The sequence below is a fragment of the Andrographis paniculata genome, unplaced genomic scaffold (assembly GCF_009805555.1).
Source record: "Andrographis paniculata isolate CXL003 unplaced genomic scaffold, ASM980555v1 Contig51END, whole genome shotgun sequence".
Lineage (NCBI taxonomy): Eukaryota > Viridiplantae > Streptophyta > Magnoliopsida > Lamiales > Acanthaceae > Andrographis > Andrographis paniculata.
Genome location: NW_026137586.1, coordinates 3186528 through 3205757, shown reverse-complemented (window position 1 = coordinate 3205757; position 19230 = coordinate 3186528). Strand labels below are relative to the sequence as shown.

Here is a 19230-nt window from a genome sequence, read left to right as displayed (position 1 = left end):
TAATTTTGGAGAAGAATGCAAGGCGATGGCATAAAGGCCACTTTGAGAACTATAAAATCGAGATTAAACAAATGGAGTAACCACATATTAATGGGCTGAACAAATGAAAAATAGAGGTCTTTTTTAACCTTAAGTCATTGTGTGTGTTCTACAAAAGAATTTGACATAGAAGAGAAGAAAAGAGAGAGGGGGAAGAAGAGAGAGAAAGAGAGAACAATGAAGAAAAAATGAGAGAACATAAGAGAAAAAAATAAGAAAAAAAAAAGAGAGAGAATTGTGAGAGAAACAGCTTCAACAATGTCTCACCTACACAAAGTGTTACAACAAATGCAGCCAATTGAAATAAAAAAGCTTTTGAATTGACATGTTCTAATAAAATATTATATTTTTAATAGATAAAAGAGAGAATGTGTGCAATAGCTTTATTTGAGAGAGATAGGAAAGAAAGAGAGAGAAAGAGAGAGAAGAAAAAAAATGTTAGAGAAGTGTACGAAAAAGGGAAAACAAAAATAAAAAATGAAGAGAGAAAAATACTAAGAGGTGAGAGAATGATTTTAAAATTTGTCTCACTTGCACGTACCAAGGTAATCCAAACTTGCTCATTTTTTTCCATCAAAATAAAGGTTATTGTATTACTTTTTTTCAAAAGCTTTGACAAAAACATTCACACTAATGCAAAAAACCTTCTATTTCAGACGATTATTGCAATTGTTCTTATTTCAATGCATTCTTGTTCTGACACGAGGTTGTTTTTGCCAATGGATAAAACTAAATCACACATTAAGAATAAAGTCAGGGTCAATTTTGGGGCATCTTCTCGCAGCGGCTTGGTGAAACAGAGCACCATTCATAGATTTTTTTTTTTCTTTCTCTCTTTTCCCCCTAAAAAATTTCTTCATGAAAAAACCATTCCTAGACAAACATCGCTGTCGTGTAGACACCATCCGTCGGTGGCGTTGCCTCAATCGTCGCTGTGGGATAAACCGTGGGACCAGCGAGCGTCGTCAACCTGGGCTCCGCGTTGGTTGAAAGGAAGAAGAAAAGATTGAGCAAATACTAACAAAGAATCTTACCAGAATTCGACCCACAAGTTGGATGCGACCCTACTATCGCTGGAGTTAGGGTTGGTCCGGAAGAAATTTGTATTTGTTTATCAAATTGCAATAGGGACTTGAAAATGTAACCACCATGTGGATTTTGATTTTGATTTTTTTTTTTTTTGGCATTTTGGCTTAGATAGATATGCGATGCGTAATCTTTGAAGGTTTTTTTTTTAACCGCTCTAAGAGCATTAACAATAGCTCTATTTGAGATATTATTTTTTATTCTTCGGAGGCCTTCTATTTTTAAATCGAGAATAAGGTCACATAATGCAATGCGTTTCCATACTAACTTTTCATCAAAACCTAACTTGTGCCTGGTGTAGGCGACGAACAGGTAACCCCAATTTTATTCTTCTGTTCACTGTTCTTCCTTCATTTCTCTCTCTACATAGTGTTTTTCTCCATCATTGCTTCTCCTCTCCGTCCATCGAAGGCAAACATTTTTTGGTACAGGTACTCTCCCATCAACCTCTTCGAGAGGCTCGAACAAAAAAAAGTTGTCCATTTTGAACCCGCCGTTCCCTTCGGTGAGTTTTTTGAATATGTCATACTAAAAACCAATTTTGGTAGCATTTGATTTGAAAAATAGAGATCTTAGCAAAATTTAGGGCTTTGTTGCTGCGAAGGGGGAGTTAAACGTATGTAATTTGGGTGATTGTGCGATCTGCTTATGGAACCATCTAATTGTCCAACTCGTGAAGTTTCTATGAAGTTTTTTGGTATCGATTTCTAAGTATGTAGTGTTGTGTGTTTGTCTGTTTAGTATGCATAGATGAGGAAAGATTGTTTTGAGACAAAATACTCGTTTTTTATATCCGGATGTTGCAACTCGTTGTGGTTGTTGTGGTTTATTGTTTAATGTTGAGAAATTTGAATATGAATTTGGAGAAACATTTGATCGATATATGTAGAATATCAGTGGGGAAGTCATTCGATTTTAAGTTTTGCTTCAACTATTTTTTGTCCAAATTTGAATTTGATTTTATCAATAGAACTTAAATTTTGACTGGTTTTAGTCCAGATGTTGTGGATTAACATCACATACTACTTCTTTAGAACAATGGCAAAAGCTTTAGACTACCATTAATAATGTTATTGTTCATTTGTGTGAATCTTTCTGAAGATACATTGTTGGCATTTGATATGAAACCCAATGGATGGAATGCTCGTAATGTTATAGTTGTGATGTTTTTATGGTTGTGCGGTTCTGCAAAGTTGTGAAATTTATAAGGAGTTTTGTGGGAAATGGGGCGAAAATGTTCTTGCGGGAAGGACGGTGTGCTAAGAGTTTCTAGAAATGTCAAAAATCCAGGTAGGTTATACTATAGATGTAATCCTTGTGATAAATGGTTATGTTGGGAGAATGATCTAAATGAACAATCGTACCGAGAGTTTGAAATGAAGAAAGAGAGATCTTTCTACACTAGTGATTCACCTGCAAGCTCACAACATCCACGTGGGGGTACTACATGCCAATGTACATGTTCAGGCTATGAGGAGAAAACGCAAATGGAGGATATTTCAACGCTACGTTTTCTAATGTTGGCTAATTTAGTTATTACTGCACTGATGTTTTTTTGTATTTTATTTTGTTAGCTGCATGTAATAGTTAGTTTGTATGGTTTGTGTAGGATTGGAATCACTTATGTATCTTCCATGTAACACTTTTTCATAAACTGTCGACGGCTATATGAAGAAACAATACCTACTTTCGCTACTTGAATTTGTCTCGGGGCAACTTCCCAAAAGTGTGTACATTTTAATACCTTTCTTTTATGGTTGAGGAGGTACTGTAATATATAACTTCTAGAAATAGAAGCATTGGTTTTTGGCTGACAATTTCAGTTAAGAACTGGTGTTGTACTGTGAAGTTTCCAAAGGCATCACCAATTGAACCCCTTGGCTTTTTGTATTTAATGAAAAGTTCATTTACTTTCTAAGCACAATTGTTTTGAAACTAATTATTTGTAGTATACATTAAGGCTTCTGATTTTTTTATTCATGCAAGTGGCAGATTAGTTGTCTGTTATGATGCAAGAGGTTGAATACTCAGAAGCTGTTAGCTTCCTCATTGATCATCGGATGAGGAATGATAAGGATAAGCAATTGATATTTAACTTGTTTCTAGATTTTGAAATTATATGAGCAGGTGGTGGGAGTTGCATTTGGGTAATAAATATACATTTGCATGATGATTATTGTATAATTAAATGTACTTGCCATTGGTTTCTTGATGAAGTGTTAATTTATTGGGTTTATTTTTCAGCCCTGTATGCAAGACTATTATCATATCATATCCAAAGTACGTATGTGGATGGATGGATGGATGAAATGTGCAGAAGCTTGTCTGGCAATCGGTTCTCTGTTGTAAGTTTTTTATTTACTTTGTCACTTACATACTAATCCCACCAACGTAAAGCAAGTATAAATATATAGCTAACTATTATGTATGTCCTACTATTAATCATTTTGGTGTGAAATAGGGTGAAAAGGATCTGCTTGCATTATTGGAGTATAATTTTTTATTAGTTATATAATTGTTGAACCATAATAATAGGTGTGTGTTAGGATATTTTTGAATACTAATAAATTAATTCAAATCAATGTTGTATAATTAGTTGCCCAACTCAAATAGTGATATATGTTTATGCTTAAATTACGCATCACATTATATTATATATTGCACGATATAAATGTTTGTGTGTGGATAAAGACTTATGTTCTTTATATATGTATATAAAGAAATTGGTGTGGTATTTTTTTATTTTTTTTTATTTTTGCTTGTGGATTGGATGTAAAGATTCTATTCCTATTAATAACATATAATAGTGAATTTAAATATGATGCATATGAGATTTCTTTGGGATGTGATGCAGTGATGGCAATTGGATGGGAGAACATTAATATGAGTTGACAATTCAAAGCAGGTGGAGCTATTCAAGAACTTCGGACAGAGAACTCAAATATTCCATCTATTTTGTATCATGTCAATATACATCGTATTTAATAAAAGTTATAGAGTAAATGGATGGGAAATTAAATAATAGACAGTGTATTGGATGTATGACAATGTATTAAATATATCATATGTTTTCTATCATCATCACATCACGTTGTATATTATTAAGATTTATCAGACATCTATAGAATTTATCTTCAACCACCACATTATGTTTCTTCTTAATTTGACTATTACGTTTGGATTTTTTTTTATTGTGTGTTTCATCAACATAAAACTACTTTGCAGTTCTTCTGGTTTAGTTTAAATATTTGATCATTTGGGTGTGACTCTATGGATGGTCATGAGATGGATCCGAGGTTGAAGATGAAGCAGCTTCCTTCTTGGCTATAGCACGACGGCGTGCATCACACAGCCACCATCGGAGACGTTAGCTACTGCAGCTAGAGCAAGAACAACACCAACGGTTGTCTGTGATTTTGCCTGACATTTATAATATGGTTGCCATGACAGCTCCAATACAAAGAAATTACATATATATGGATAGGGAAGGAAGACATGACGATTTGTGGACGGACTACTTGTGCGAGCTTCCGTATTTCCCGGAGTCCTACTTCAGAAGAAGGTTTCGAATTCGACGAGATCTTTTCACACGAATTTTTACAGAGGTATGCAATAACAACCCTTACTTCACTCAAAGGTCGGATTGTACTGGTCGAACAGGCCTTTCTCTCCTACAGAAAATTATGGCTGCTCTATGTATCCTCGTATATGGTTATTGTTTTGATAGTGTTGATGAAGTTATAAAGATAGGAGCATCAATGGCACGAGTCGCAACCATGGAGTTCTGTGATACTATTATAACAACATTTAAGGAGCAATATTTGCGGGATCCGACCAATGAGAAGACAACGCGACTACTAGCTGAAAATGGACAACGTGGATTTCCAGGAATGATAGGATCATTGGATTGCATGCATTGGCAATGGGATGCATGTCCCGTGGCTTGGAGAGGCCAATACAACGGACGCTACGGATACCTGACACTAATATTAGAGGTAGCTTCCTCACAAGCTTTTTGGATCTGGCATGCATTTTTTGGAATGCCCGGAACTAATAACAATGTTACAGTCCTGGATCATTCGCCTCTGTTCAACAAGTATATGGATGGAACAACACCACCGGTTGACTACGAGGTGAATTGTAGGCATTATAACTTGCCGTACTATTTAACGGATGGTATATATCCAAAACATGCAATATTCATTCAAGTTGTGAGAAATCCCGATTACCGCCAGGGAACAAGCGTTTACAACTACGCAGGAAGCTTGCCGTAAAGATATAGAAAGGGCATTTGGTGTACTTCAACAGAAATGGCGTATATTGGCCATGCCAGCGAGAATGCAGAAAACAAGTGACCTCCTCCGTGTGATTAATACGTGTATTATTTTACACTATATGATCGTTGAAGATGAGCGTGGCCACAACCTATCCGATTGGATTCCAACCATGGAAGAAGAGCAAATTCTACCTGAGCGAGCGCAGTCAGTTGAAGATGTTTGTTTACTATATCGCATTAGAATGGGTAGAATCCGTAACACATAAACTAATGGAAGATTACGGGATGATCTAATTAACCACCAATGGATGATGTCGGGACGTGAAAATATTTAGTGATTAACATGTCGTGCTACTAGGTACAACGATTCGATCTGTGTTGGTAAATTTTTGTCATATCGTGTTGCCTAAATTTATACTGCTTTCCACGCCGAATTGTAACATATATTAGAGTTAGGCATGATGAGTATATGAAAGTGCATTTTGTGTAGGTGTGGCCCTGCGATGGAACTGGTGTTGAAGTTGTATATATATAGTTTGATGGAAATATATATATGAGTGGTCCGATGAGCATTACGTAGTAGAAAATGGTATATATATAAGTGGGTGGATGGAAATTATAAATACATTTATTTAAAATGCTATATGGAGGTTACATATATAAAATCTTAGTCTGGAAATGATATATATAAATGCATTGTCTGCATGCAGTATGGAACATGATATAAATTCTCTGTGTATAATGCATGTATGTAGTGACAAGCCAAAATATTGGGTGAAATGATATATGCATTGTCCAACAGCATTCAACAACTATGCAACAAACACAAAACAGAGATCGAACGTGCACCATAAAAGGTAGCAATACCCACCGAACATAACAAACATACGGGATCTATTAGTGCTATGAGCACAAAACGAAGATCAGACGTGCACAATTAAGTAAGTAGCATAATTAAGTACAAAACAATGATATCTTGCATAAAAAACACATAATGAGGTGTTCATTTCTCCGTGGAACAATCATCCTCATTTGTCTCATTGAAAAGCCTTTTTCGACAATCCGTACGTTTACCACTTGTAGTTTCCACATCCGCATTCGGAGGACTTGCTTCGTCAATCGATTGAAGAATTGATTTCAACCCTACAATTGGACAAGATCAGAAAAAAAAAAAAAAATCTCATAATATTATAACCCCGTGTGTAGTACTCCATTTGCTCCTTCCGTATTTTGTATAATTTTTCCTGGTACTCGGTGCGTATGTTTTCCTCATCCAGTTCTTCCATTCTTGCTATTGAACCCATCAGCTTGTCGCCAATGTTTTCAAGCTCTTTTGCTATATTTGCATATTTTTTCTCTGTGTCTATTGAATCCTGAAAGTAGAAGTAAACAGTATTGACATAACACGAGATCAAAAAAAAATAAAAATAGAACCGTCAATATCTGAAAACACCTTCTTTTTAGATCTTTCAAAGACCACCTAATATTCCTCATCGAGTTGCAATTGAGTTTTTCGATCGAACTCCTCAATTCTTGACCATCTTTCATTACTTGCATATTCAAGTTTCATCAAATTGGCAGTAATTGTTTGAGTAACCGATGCTTGAGACTCTTCATAATTCCTTATCCTTCGTTGCCGTTGATTATTTGCTTTGTTGCTAGCCTTCGCTTTTTTAACTCCAATTGGGCGCTCCAAATTAATTACAGCCAGGCCTTCTAATTCTTGCTGAGTAGGGACTTTCGCTGACGAATCTGTATTTATAGGTATCTCCTCCACACCACCGTCAATAGGAGAGACTAGGGGACAGGACCTCAACAGGTTTGTGAGACTCATTTTGCTCCCCTATTGCAATTTTCCTAGAAGTGCTAGACCTCTCCTTGGTCTTTCTTTTCTTTCTATCAACAAGGTCTAGCCACTTGGGTGGATCTTTCAATACTTGCCAACATGCTTCACATTTGAAGCTCGAATTGTGTCTGTCCTTATATGTTACATGACAATAGTGTTCCTGTAAAAGCATTATTATACGTAGATTAAAAACAACTAAAAAAAAAGTATGCATTTAAAGGCAGTTGATAAAATACTTACGAACTCTGCTGGGCTCCATCCGCTCCTATAATTTGGCTCCGCTTGAACTCGTATGGCGGACCATTTTGTACATTGGTTTCGAATTTCTCGTCCAGTGATTCTCTCAAAACCTCCCAGTGTTCTTTTATTCTCTGATCTCATAACTCCATGGTTCTCTTGCATAAGAACAATAAAATTCTCGCATACTTGCTCCCATAACCTTTCTTTTTTTTGTCCGACACCAACTCGCATCCGTCGTTATATTACACTAGGAAGTGGACAACTCAACATCCTCTTTAGTGCTCCAGTTCTTATTTGCACGCTGGTTTGTTTCAGTAGACCTTACACCGGGGATGCTTTGGGAAATAAGTTGACGTTGTAATGGTGGACAGTTAAAAGTCAAAGGAGACTTGTTGGCTTGTGATGCATGTGTCTCGTGATATGGAACTTGTGGTGAACCCCCAAATGGTATAAAACTCCACATATTAGTGTAAAACATGGGATCACCTCGGGGTTGATAGTATTGCATAGGGTTGAAAGGCGCACCAAAGTTCATGTTGTATTGGTTCGGGAATGAATTTTGAATTTGAGGCAAATTCAGGCTGTTGTCAATACAAGGACCTGATGAGCTATTTGGCATTGTCCGGGACTTCTTAGTTGTTTGAGACAAATCCGCTAAATCTTCCACATCATCCACTCTATCTCCATCACGACCATCCATTTTAACTGAATATTATGGAAACTATAATGAAAGTAGTTAAACTTTGTATAAACATGTCTAATAAGAAACTCAAACAACTGCACAATAAAAGTGGCATACTCGCTAAAATTTAACAATCTTTAAATTACTTGCATTTTATGGTAGCAAGTTCCAAGAATCATTCTTCCAATTGCTGAAGTACCAATTTTAATTGGATACCTTTTTTTTCATTTTTGTTACAAGCAAATAAAGATATACGAATGCATATTAACATAATCCCTAAATATGATCAATTCCTCATGCAATGAAAGAGGCATGGGCTAAACAATTACATTTGTCAATAGTTTTTTTCCCATAACAATTACCTACAACAACTAGTGAAAACAAGGATTTTAGAATTTTAAAACATTATAAATCTGAACAATCATTTCTCTTAGAACTGATAAACACATAATCAATTTTCAATTGCACATAGTATTATATTTCCAAAGATTTCAACTTTCACGCGGTTTGTACTAACAAGTATCCCGACCTACATTTGCAATTGCATCCCAACACAAAATCAAGTACCCAGGTTTTCATAGGAATAGTGCTCTTAATGAAGCAAAGCCAAAATATATCGAAAATTCAAAAGATGTGATATTATTCAACCAAGATTAAAGAGAAATCAACATCGAAACCAAGTCGCCACAAATTTCTACGGAAATGAAATCTAAAGATCGAGGTTCACCCGGTAGTGGAAATCAAAACTCATACAAGCCAAAAATCAAACAAACGCATCTTACCGCAACAGGAAAAGAGAATGCGATGAGGACTTTCTTTTACCTTTCCAAGTCAATCACCGAGATGAATTTCTAGCGTGGGATGACGATGGCCCGCACGAGAGTGTTCACGAAGAATCGCACTGATATTTAAGCAAAGATGAATGAGAATGTGAGTTTTTATTTGTATTCCATTAAAAAAAAAAAAAAGAAACCCTAGATTTTTTATTAAAAAAATAAAATAAAAGGGGAAAAAAAGCTATTATATTCAAATTTACTTTTTTATCCATCAACAGTGGCCGTCCCATTTGACACGTCATATTTACGAAGGATGCCCTTGAAAGGCTATTGTCAATGCTCTAATTGTGTTTGCTCTTGGTCAAGCTTTTCCATTTTTTTCCATCAAAATAAAAGTTGTTGTACTACTTTTTTTTCAAAAGCTTTGACTAGAAAATTTCTGGTCTAACAAAAAAAAACCTTATATGAGGAAGTCATTGTTGTTCAACTTACACAATAATTTCAAAAATTATGAAATAATAATTTTTTATTAATTATTTTTAAATAATTTAAAACCCCAAAAGTGTATTGTATAATAGAGGGGTTTTTTTAAAAAAAATAGTTAATCCAAATTTAAAACAAAAAAATTAAATTAGATCAAGTTTTGAGTTGATCTGATAACTTAAAAAAATATCATGATTCAAAACTCAAATATGATCAAATGTAGGGTTATTTTACAATTATAATTAACATTTTTTTACTAAATTTTAAATTAAATTAAATTAATATATTATAAATTATACTCTTTATGTCCAAATTCAAAGTATCATATTTAATATTTTCGTTTGTCTCGTTGAAAAGTATCATTTATCTGTTTTAGTAAAAATAATTATATATTAATATCAAAATACCCTCAATTTTTACTTAAATTACAAACATACCATTACAAGTACAATTAAGTTATACATACAAATATTTCAAAATTTTTTACACAATTTCACTGACTAATAAAATACTATTATTTTTTAATATACTACAAAACTCCAAATGAATTTATTGGATTGGAACAAAGGGAGTATAAAACTCAGTGGGTTTGTTCACATTGTATTTTTAGGTGATACAATTCTCCATAAATATTACTACCTCCGTTCAGCGCTAAAGTACACAGTAGATTTTGTGTTGATCTTTAAATAGGAATGATTATATCAAAACGTAGTACAAATAAGGAGAAAATGATAAAAATACACCTATTAATCTCTTATAATACAAATACAATGATATTTGTGAAGTAAACTATACAAATATAAAGATATTTTTAATGTTAAAAACACAATGACGCAAAAGAATGTGTTTACTTTCCGGCTGGACAGAGGTAGTATTTAAAAAATATAATATATACATATTAGCACAATATATACTCCCTCCGTCCGGCTCTAAAAATCTCATTTACCTTTTGCGTCATTGTACTTAGCATTAAAAATATCCTTAACAGTAAGTCCCTCATTACTAATTAGCCAACTGATATAAGATTTAGATTCAACTGAAAATTGCAATAAGTATCAGAAAAATATATAAATGATAGAGATATTGATCTTGAATGAATGATATCCATACAACTCCCATTAGCATTCTGTATAGACAGTGAAGAAGACATAGGGTATGCACCAGTCAAGAGACCAAGTATAAGTGTCATATGATTGCAGCAACCAAAATCAAAATACCACCTACGACTGCCTGAATTGGCCATGGCATGAGAGGAACTGAAAGAAACAATTTGATGCGAACAAGTAACAATATTCTAGACTATTCCAGATACAGGTTAATAAGACAACCGAATATTCGTGCATTCTGAGGTGGTCAAACACGACAATTCTAAATGATATGGCCTTGACAATGACAATAGCGGCACTCCACTGCCATAATATGACTACCGATAGATAACAAAACCAAGACAGAAGGACGAATAGAAAACTGAGTTGAATCCAAAATAAGAAAACTAGGCAATCACATAATAGTAAACAAAATAGTAATCCCGAAACTTTTATACGATCCATATAAAGAGCCATACAATTTAACCAAAATATCATAAATAATATAATGGTTGCATTAATCGAGTAAAAAATCAGACTTAATAATCCAACCCAATAACAAGTGTGAAATAAAATTAAATCAGATGACAAAACGACCATATCATGACATCGGAAATCAAAGTAAAAGGCGGCGTCCGGAAGACGGTGGCCGGTAACCTCTGGACACACCATCATCTGCAGTGGGAAGATGACGGCGGAAAAAGCCTTAACGTTGGGATTTGCGTTACCAGAGCGTGAGGGCGGGACGCGCCGCCGAAGATGGCAAAATTTTGGGTGTGGGCCGTTCTTAGCGTGGCAGAGGCGATGGTGGCGGCGGTGTTGACTAGTGACCAACGGATGGCGGTGAAACAGGGAGGCGGCACAGTAGAAAAATAACACTATCACTTAAGTTTGAAAATAGAGATCGAAGATAACACAACCACGATCGTTAACCATGTCATAATCAGTAGAAAAGCTCTCAACTAAATTATAGTCAGAAATAACTAGACTCTCATTGGAGTCGGAAACAACGGAACTCTCACATGCAAGGACGAAATACATCACTCTACGAAACTTGCACGTGGATAACAACGAGTCAAAAACGACGAGATTTTCAATGCAGTCAGACACATAGCTTTGATGAAACACGAAAGACGGATCGCAGATTAATACGCAGACATGACTCTCAAATTCAGACACAGAAATTAGAACTCTGAACAAAATCAAACTTAGAAACAAATGATCTGCAACTATAGGAAGAAACTTAAAAAATTGAGAGATCTTCGAGTGTATTCCAAATTGAATATACTCGGAGAAACGAAGGTTAATAAATTATATCTATTTAGGAGAATAATTGTCTTTGATATTATGTAAAAATAATTTTTGGGAAGCAAATAATTATATACATTAATAATAAAGTTAAGATGCATTTATGACATAGTCCAAAACCGATAAAAATAAATAATAATAAATATCCAACAATAATGTTTAGTATGTATTTTATATTTATTAGAAATAAAACTTAAATATATATACAATAAAAATATATCCTGCATTATACGAGTACACGCTTAGCTAACTATATTTTAGGATAATAAATTTAATATATCAAAATTTCGGATATTGTATCAATGTTGTGACAGTCATAGTCATACACCGTATCAAATTTCCAAATGAGTTGGAAATATTTAAAGTAATGGACCCACTAAACATCCCCATTCTGAGTTTAAAAGAGGTTGGGACCCACCCCCAAAACCATTTGTTGTACTTACGATATTTTCTTGCCCTCGGGTCTTGGTGTGCTTGAGTTTGAATTTTGAGTTGGGATTTGAATAGTAAAAATTTTTGAATTTGAATAGTTGTATGATGTGATATTTTGAATGTAAAATTAATTTTTAGTATATTATAAAAAATAAAAAATAGGTATTTGATTTGATATTTTTAAGGAGGAAAATGAGATGAATAGTGTATTTAAAATCTAATCCTCTGAACAAACACACTGTGTATTTGTTCGAAGGATTTAATTAGATTTTCATTATTCATACAGTATTTTCTTTCAAAAATATCAAATTTGAGAAAAAAAAAACTATATCAAATTAAATACTTATTTTTTATTTTTTATATTATATTAAAAATTAATTTTACATTAAAACATCACGTCAATCTTTATTTATATCACATCATACAACTATTCAAATTTAAATATTTTACTATTCATATTCATATTCAATTTCAATTTCATTTCATTTCCCCCGTAAATGTATTGTATTCTTTTTTTATTATTATTTTTTAAATTTTACAATAATTTAATAAATTTAATTTTAATTTTTTATTAATATACAAATAGAATCGAACCTTTGTGACTAAGCTACCACACATTATTAATATAATTTTACTCATTAATATATTTATAAAATATTTTAATTAAAATATATAATTAAAATAAATCGGGCGAGCTGATCATGGTCCGACCTTTATAGGCCCAAACTTGATATGGTCCGGAATCTTCCGAACCTATTTTTTAAGATCCAAATACATTTTCTTTTTTTAAATCGAATTCAAATTAAATTTATGATCATGCTTATTTTTCTCGTTCTAATATTCTTTTGGTGAATCTATAGTATGTAAATGAATAAATTATACACATTCCTATAAATTTTAAATTTTAAGTGAAATGTCATTTAATATGGTACGAAAGACACATTTGTTGACCCCTCTAAATAAATAAAAAAAGTTATGTTTATCTCTATAAGTTTAAATTTTAAAATGGAATGGTCATTTAACATGTATATATATTATGTATGACAATTGACAGGTATGATCTAGAGACGTCGAAGGTTTGATCGCATGACTTTCGAGTCATAAATTCACTACATACCAATAGTTCATTCCTTATTGAATATATGGCGTCAGTTAAGGTGTTAATTGGATCAAATTAGTGTCTTGCTAATTTGATCTAGTAACCAGTTTAACCGCAAACAAACAACACCTTAATTGTAAACAACAAAATAATATTGTGTAATATAGAACCATATGTTGTGCAATTTATATATTGTACTGCGTTATATACATATACATAATGTGCTGAAAAAACTAGTAATATATTATGTTTATATTCTCATATTATGTGTTGCCAAAATATGTATTATTTATTATATTATGTGATGTCATTTATATGTTGACTGCTTTATATATATGTGTGGTAGCTAGATTAAATCAACACCAACTAGCATGATAATTGAACAATATGATATATGTTGTAATATTAATATAAGATTAACCAATAGAAATATTAATTATTTATACCGCTAACCACTATTTTAATATATTGTATATAATATAAATATATATGTGAGAATAGTATGTGTATGTATATATATGATATATATACGGACACTATATAAATATAATATATATATATATGCATGTGTATGGTTGATGTTGATGTATGTATGTATATTCTTGATAAGATATGTAATAAATGCTTGCAAAAGGAATGTGCAGAGGGAGAGAGATAAATCCACTGCTCTCGTTTCATTAAGCAAACACACATATATATAGGTACAAGTTTTGGCTACTGAAGGATATAAAAACAGTCACGTAAATGCGACGTAGAGGATATGTATTGTACACATATTGCATTGTAGATATAACGTGTCACAACACTCTTCCTTGAATGTTTTTATACGAAGAATGTGCTTCATTAAAATCTTACTAGAAAAAAAAATCCTGTGGAACAAAAAAAAATCCTAGTGAAGGAGAAAGAGTACAACATTCATGTATCAATTTCGCTCCCCCTGATCTGAGCATTATTTGAGATCCCTTAACCGACGCATCCCAATTTTCTTCACCAGTTTTTCAAATGTTGCCGTCGGCAATGCCTTAGTTAATATATCCGCCAAATTATTATCAGATCGAATTTGTTGCACATTAATTTCACCATTCTGTTGTAGATCATGAGTGAAAAATAATTTTGGTGAAATATGTTTCGTTCTATCTCCTTTAATGTAACCCCCTTTTAATTGGGTTATACAAGCCGTATACAATGTAGTTGGAGGAATTTTATCGTCATGTATTAACCCACAATTTTTCAGAATATGTTTAGTCATTGACCTTAACCAAACACATTCTCGACTAGCTTCATGTATTGCCAATATTTCAGCATGATTTGAAGAAGTGGCAATTAAAGTTTGTTTCATCGATCTTCAAGAAATTACTGTTTCGCTACAAGTGAATATATAGCCAGTTTGTGATTTGGCTTTATGAGGATCAGATAAGTATCCTGCATCGGCAAAACCAATCAATTCATGTCGAGAATATTTTGAGTAAAATAACCCGAGATCAATTGTTCCTCGGAGATAGCGAAAAATGTGCTTAATCCGTTCCAATGTCGTCGAGTAGGCGATGAACTGAATCTTGCCAATAAATTTACAGCAAATGATATATCAGGTCGGGTAGCAAGATACATTAATGTACCTATAGCACTCATATATGGCACTTCAGGGCCAATTGTTTCTTCGTTTTCCTCTTTTGGTCTAAAAGGATCCTTTGTTGGATCGAGTGCTCTGACGATCATTGGGGTACTTAGCGAATGTGATTTATCCATCAGAAACTGTTTTAGTGCCCTTTTGGTATAATTTGATTGGTGGATAAATGTTCCACTTTCCAAATGCTCAATTTGCAGACCAAGGCAAAATTTAGTTTTTCCAAAATCTTTTATCTCAAACTATTTTTTTCAGATATTCAACAGCTTTCTGGATTTCATCAGAAGTTCCAATCAAATTGAGATAATCGACATATACATCGATGATTACAAATTCAGACCCATTTTTCTTTATAAACACACGGACAGATAGGGTCATTTATATAAACTTCTTTTGTTAAGCTTCCGCTGAGACGATTGTACCACATTCAACCCGATTGCTTGAGCCCATACAAAAATTTTTGTAATTTGATGGAATATGATTCTTTTGGCTTTGATTTGAATGATTCAGGTATGTTAATCCCTTCTGGGATTTTCATGTAGACGTCATTGTCTAAGGATCCATAATGATATGCAGTAACCACATCCATTAATCGCATATTAAGATTATTGTGTACTGCTAGGCTCACCAGATACCTGAATGTTATTCCATCCATAACCGGCGAATATGTTTCTTCAAAATCAATACCCGGTCTTTGGGAAAAACCTTGGGCTACAAGCCTTGCTTTATATCTTGTGCTATCATTATTTTCATTTCTTTTTCTCACAAACACCCATATGTAGCCAACAGGTTTCACATTTTTAGGTGTTTGGACTATGGGTCCGAATACTTGCCGTTTATTCAATGAGTCCAATTCAAACTTAATTGTGTCTTTCCATTTTGCTCAATCATCTCTTTGTCGACATTCATCAACTGATTTTAGTTCATAATCCTCGTCATTTTTCATTATATCGAGTGCTACAGAATATGCAAATGCATTATCAATATTTGTTTTCTTTTTGTTCCAATATTTTCCACTGGTGGTATAGTTAACTGAAGTTTCAATAACTTCATCATCACTTTCATCAGAATTTTTAGTATCAACCTCTTCAGGGGTTGTACTGACCTTTTCAGGTATCTGATCATTGTTGATCTCTTCACCAGTATTTACAATTTTCCACTTTCGTGGATTATTGTCCTTGGACCACAACGGTCTGCCATGTTTTACGCGGGCAGTATGCTCATTAGCACTCGGCACTTTCCTTTCTGGGATATTTATTTTAGCTGGGGCATTTGCTGCTGCAATATATGATTTCGTAACTCTGGCAGCATCATTAAAAACATCAGACAATTGATTTGCAATTTTCTGCAAATGCACAATTGTTTGAACTCCAAGTTCACTATGTTTCGTACGAGGATCAAATTCAAGTGGTATTTTCCACGAAATTTATTTTTCAGTGATTACTGTCTCCCCTTAATGTCGGGAAATGTGATTTGTCAAGATGATAGTTTGCAAACCTCGCAGTAAATAAATCACCCGTTGTTGGTTCAAGATATTTTGCAATTGAGGGTGATTCATACCCCACATATATACCCAACCTTCTTTGAGGTCTCATTTTCGTGCGTTGAGGTGGCGCAATTGGAACATAAACAACACACCCAAATATTCGCAGGTGAGATATATTTAGTAATTTTCCAGAAACCAATTGAGTAGGGGAATAATAGTGATAACTTGTTGGCCTTATTTTCACGAGGGCTGTTGCATGCAATATAGCATGTCCCCAACATGATACGGGAAGTTTAGACCTCATTAACAATGGTCTAGCAATTAATTGCAATCTTTTGATAAGGGATTCAACGAGGCCATTTTGCGTATGTACATGGGGAATAGGATGTTCCATAGTAATCCCAATTGACATGCAGTGATCATCAAATATATGTGATGAATACTCTCCATCATTATCTAGACGTATTTTATTTATCGGGTGATCTGAAAATTGTTTTTTCAATTTAATTATTTGTGCAAGTAGTCTAGCAAAAGCTAGATTGCGAGTAGATAACAGACATATGTGTGACCATCGCATGGATGCGCCAATTAGTACCATAAAGTACTTGAAGGGTCTACACGGTGGATCTATTGGTCCACAAATAGCACCCTGAATTCTTTCCAGAAAAGCTGGGGATTCAAATCCAACCTTTGTTGGAGATGGCCTGATTATTAACTTCCCTTGGGAACAGACAGCACAAGCAAATTCATTCGGATTCAAAATATTTTTCTTTTTCAATGAGTGGCCATTTGAATTTTTAACAATTCGACTCAGTATTACATTGCCAGGATGCCCAAGTCGATCGTGCCAAGTTTTAAATTCGCTAGTAGTCATTTGGTCTACTAGATGATATGTTTCAATGACACTGATTTTTTAATAATATAAGCCGGAAGAAAATGATGGCAATTTTTCTTTCACAATTCTTTTGCCATTCACAATTTGAGTTATCAAGAGATACTCATCGAGCTTTGCTCGAGAACAAGGCATTTTCAATTGTCATTTTTTTCCATTTTGGGAAAAATACAGTAGCTTTTCCTGAGCCTTCAATTATTTTTTATGCACCACTGATAGTAACAATAGTGGTCTTTCCCATATTCAGGTGGGAGAAATAACATTTGTTTTTCAGAATGCTGTGAGTCGTAGCACTGTCGATAAGGTAGATGTTGTCAATCGGCTCCAAAATATTTGGCATCCATATCTTTGCAAGAAGGTAAAAATTATAGAAGACATGTATTACTAATATAATAAAAAAAGACTTATATTATAGGGGGTAATACAAAAAGGGGGACATAAAACATTAAGATAACAAAAGAGATACAACAACATTTTATCATTTAACATCATCAGCTATGTCAAGCAAATCATCGGCATCCAGGTGCGTGATATTTTCATTCATCACATCGTCAAATGTGTCATCGTGGGCAGCGTAATTTGTTTCGGGGACAATTCTTTCATGTCTTTCTTTTGAGGCCCGATACAATTCAGCCAAATGACTGGTCGTGCGACAAACATGGGCCCACTGGCCTTTGATTCCACACCGGGTGCATTCATCGTCATTGTTTCTTTTTCTCCTGGTGTTGAACCTATGTAGAGGTATGTGCGGCCTTCTGTCATTATAACGCCGATTTGGCACATATCGGGGCATGTTCTGATAATTATTGTGACTGTATGCGTTTGTCTGGCCCCGTCCGCGATTCTGATTTCGATCGCCATCAATTCTTTAATTTCTGACCTGCCCACGGCCACGCACCGGATTTGCCGGTTGTATTGCATTTGCCTCTGGAAATGGATTTGCACCTGTTGGCCGAGATTCGTGATTTTTCAACAGCAATTCATTATTTTGTTTGGCCAGCAAAAAACAGGTGATCAGCTCAGAATATTTCTGGAAGCCTCTTTCGCGATACTGCTGCTGCAAAACCATGTTAGAGACATGAAAAGTGGAGAAAGTTTTCTCTATCATATCAGATATAGATATATTTTCGCCATAGTGCCGCAATTGTGATGTTATTTTAAACATTGCAGAATTATATTCTTGGACTGTTTTAAAGTCCTGAAGCAGTAGGCTTTACCATTCGCTTCATGCCCTTGGCAACAATGTCAACCTCAAATGATCATATCTTTCTTTCAATCTCTCCCACAATTCAATTGGGGAATCCAGCGTGACATACTGCATTTTTAGTGCCTCATCGATGTGATGGCACAAAAAAATCATGGCCTTTGCACGATCTTGGCTCGGGGAGTTTTTATCCCGGGCAATGGTATTTTTCAAGTCAATTGATGCTAAATGCATTTTCACGTCACGAGCCCATGCCATATAATTTTGGCCAAAAACGAGAAGAGGAAGAAATTCCTGTTTGGCAAGGTTAGACAAAATAAACAGATAAAATATAAAATATTACCTTGCGGAAATTAAAATACACAATCGTGCTGATAACGTGTTGTAATATTAATATAGGATTAGCCAATAGAAATATTAATTATTTCTACCGCTAACCACTATTTTAATATATTGTATATAATATAAATATATATGTGTGTGAATAGTATGTGTATATATATATATGATATATATACGGACACTATATAAATATAATACTCCCTCCGTCCCATAACAAAGTATCCATTTTTTTTATTTTAGTCCGTCCCATAACAAAGTATCTATTTCCTCTTTTAGTAACTGTACTATCTACCTAACATTACAAATACCCTTACAACTTAGAATATATTA

At 34.0% G+C, this 19230-nt stretch overlaps 2 protein-coding genes and 1 long non-coding RNA gene across 3 annotated transcripts; 1 reads left to right on the top strand and 2 right to left on the bottom strand.

The window, feature by feature from the left end:
- Window positions 1-4620: 4620 nt before the first annotated feature.
- On the top strand, window positions 4621-5399 carry LOC127253565 (uncharacterized). Its single transcript, XM_051278214.1, has 2 exons — window positions 4621-4730; window positions 4853-5399. Exons 1-2 carry the CDS (start codon window positions 4621-4623, stop codon window positions 5397-5399), a joined length of 657 nt encoding a protein of 218 aa, XP_051134171.1.
- An 846-nt stretch (window positions 5400-6245) lies between these two features.
- On the bottom strand, window positions 6246-9065 carry LOC127253809 (uncharacterized). The gene is made up of 3 exons (XR_007839341.1): window positions 8992-9065; window positions 7488-8208; window positions 6246-7407 (listed from the first exon to the last, which is right to left on the bottom strand). It is a non-coding gene; the product is annotated as an uncharacterized LOC127253809 (long non-coding RNA).
- Window positions 9066-17832: 8767 nt separating this feature from the next.
- LOC127253564 (uncharacterized) lies at window positions 17833-18423 on the bottom strand. The gene is made up of 2 exons (XM_051278213.1): window positions 18235-18423; window positions 17833-18150 (listed from the first exon to the last, which is right to left on the bottom strand). The coding sequence occupies exons 1-2, from the start codon at window positions 18421-18423 to the stop codon at window positions 17833-17835; spliced, it is 507 nt and encodes a 168-aa protein (XP_051134170.1).
- Between the last annotated feature and the right edge of the window lie 807 nt (window positions 18424-19230).

Excerpts from the sequence above, each read along its gene's own strand:
- LOC127253565 (XM_051278214.1), top strand. The coding sequence starts at position 4,621 with ATGACGATTTGTGGACGGACTACTTGTGCGAGCTTCCGTATTTCCCGG. Across the intron at positions 4,731-4,852 it reads TCACACGAATTTTTACAGAG|TGTTGATGAAGTTATAAAGA; the intron begins GTATGCAATAAC and ends TTGTTTTGATAG.
- LOC127253564 (XM_051278213.1), bottom strand. The coding sequence starts at position 18,423 with ATGGTTTTGCAGCAGCAGTATCGCGAAAGAGGCTTCCAGAAATATTCT. Across the intron at positions 18,151-18,234 it reads CGGTGCGTGGCCGTGGGCAG|AACATGCCCCGATATGTGCC; the intron begins GTCAGAAATTAA and ends AATAATTATCAG.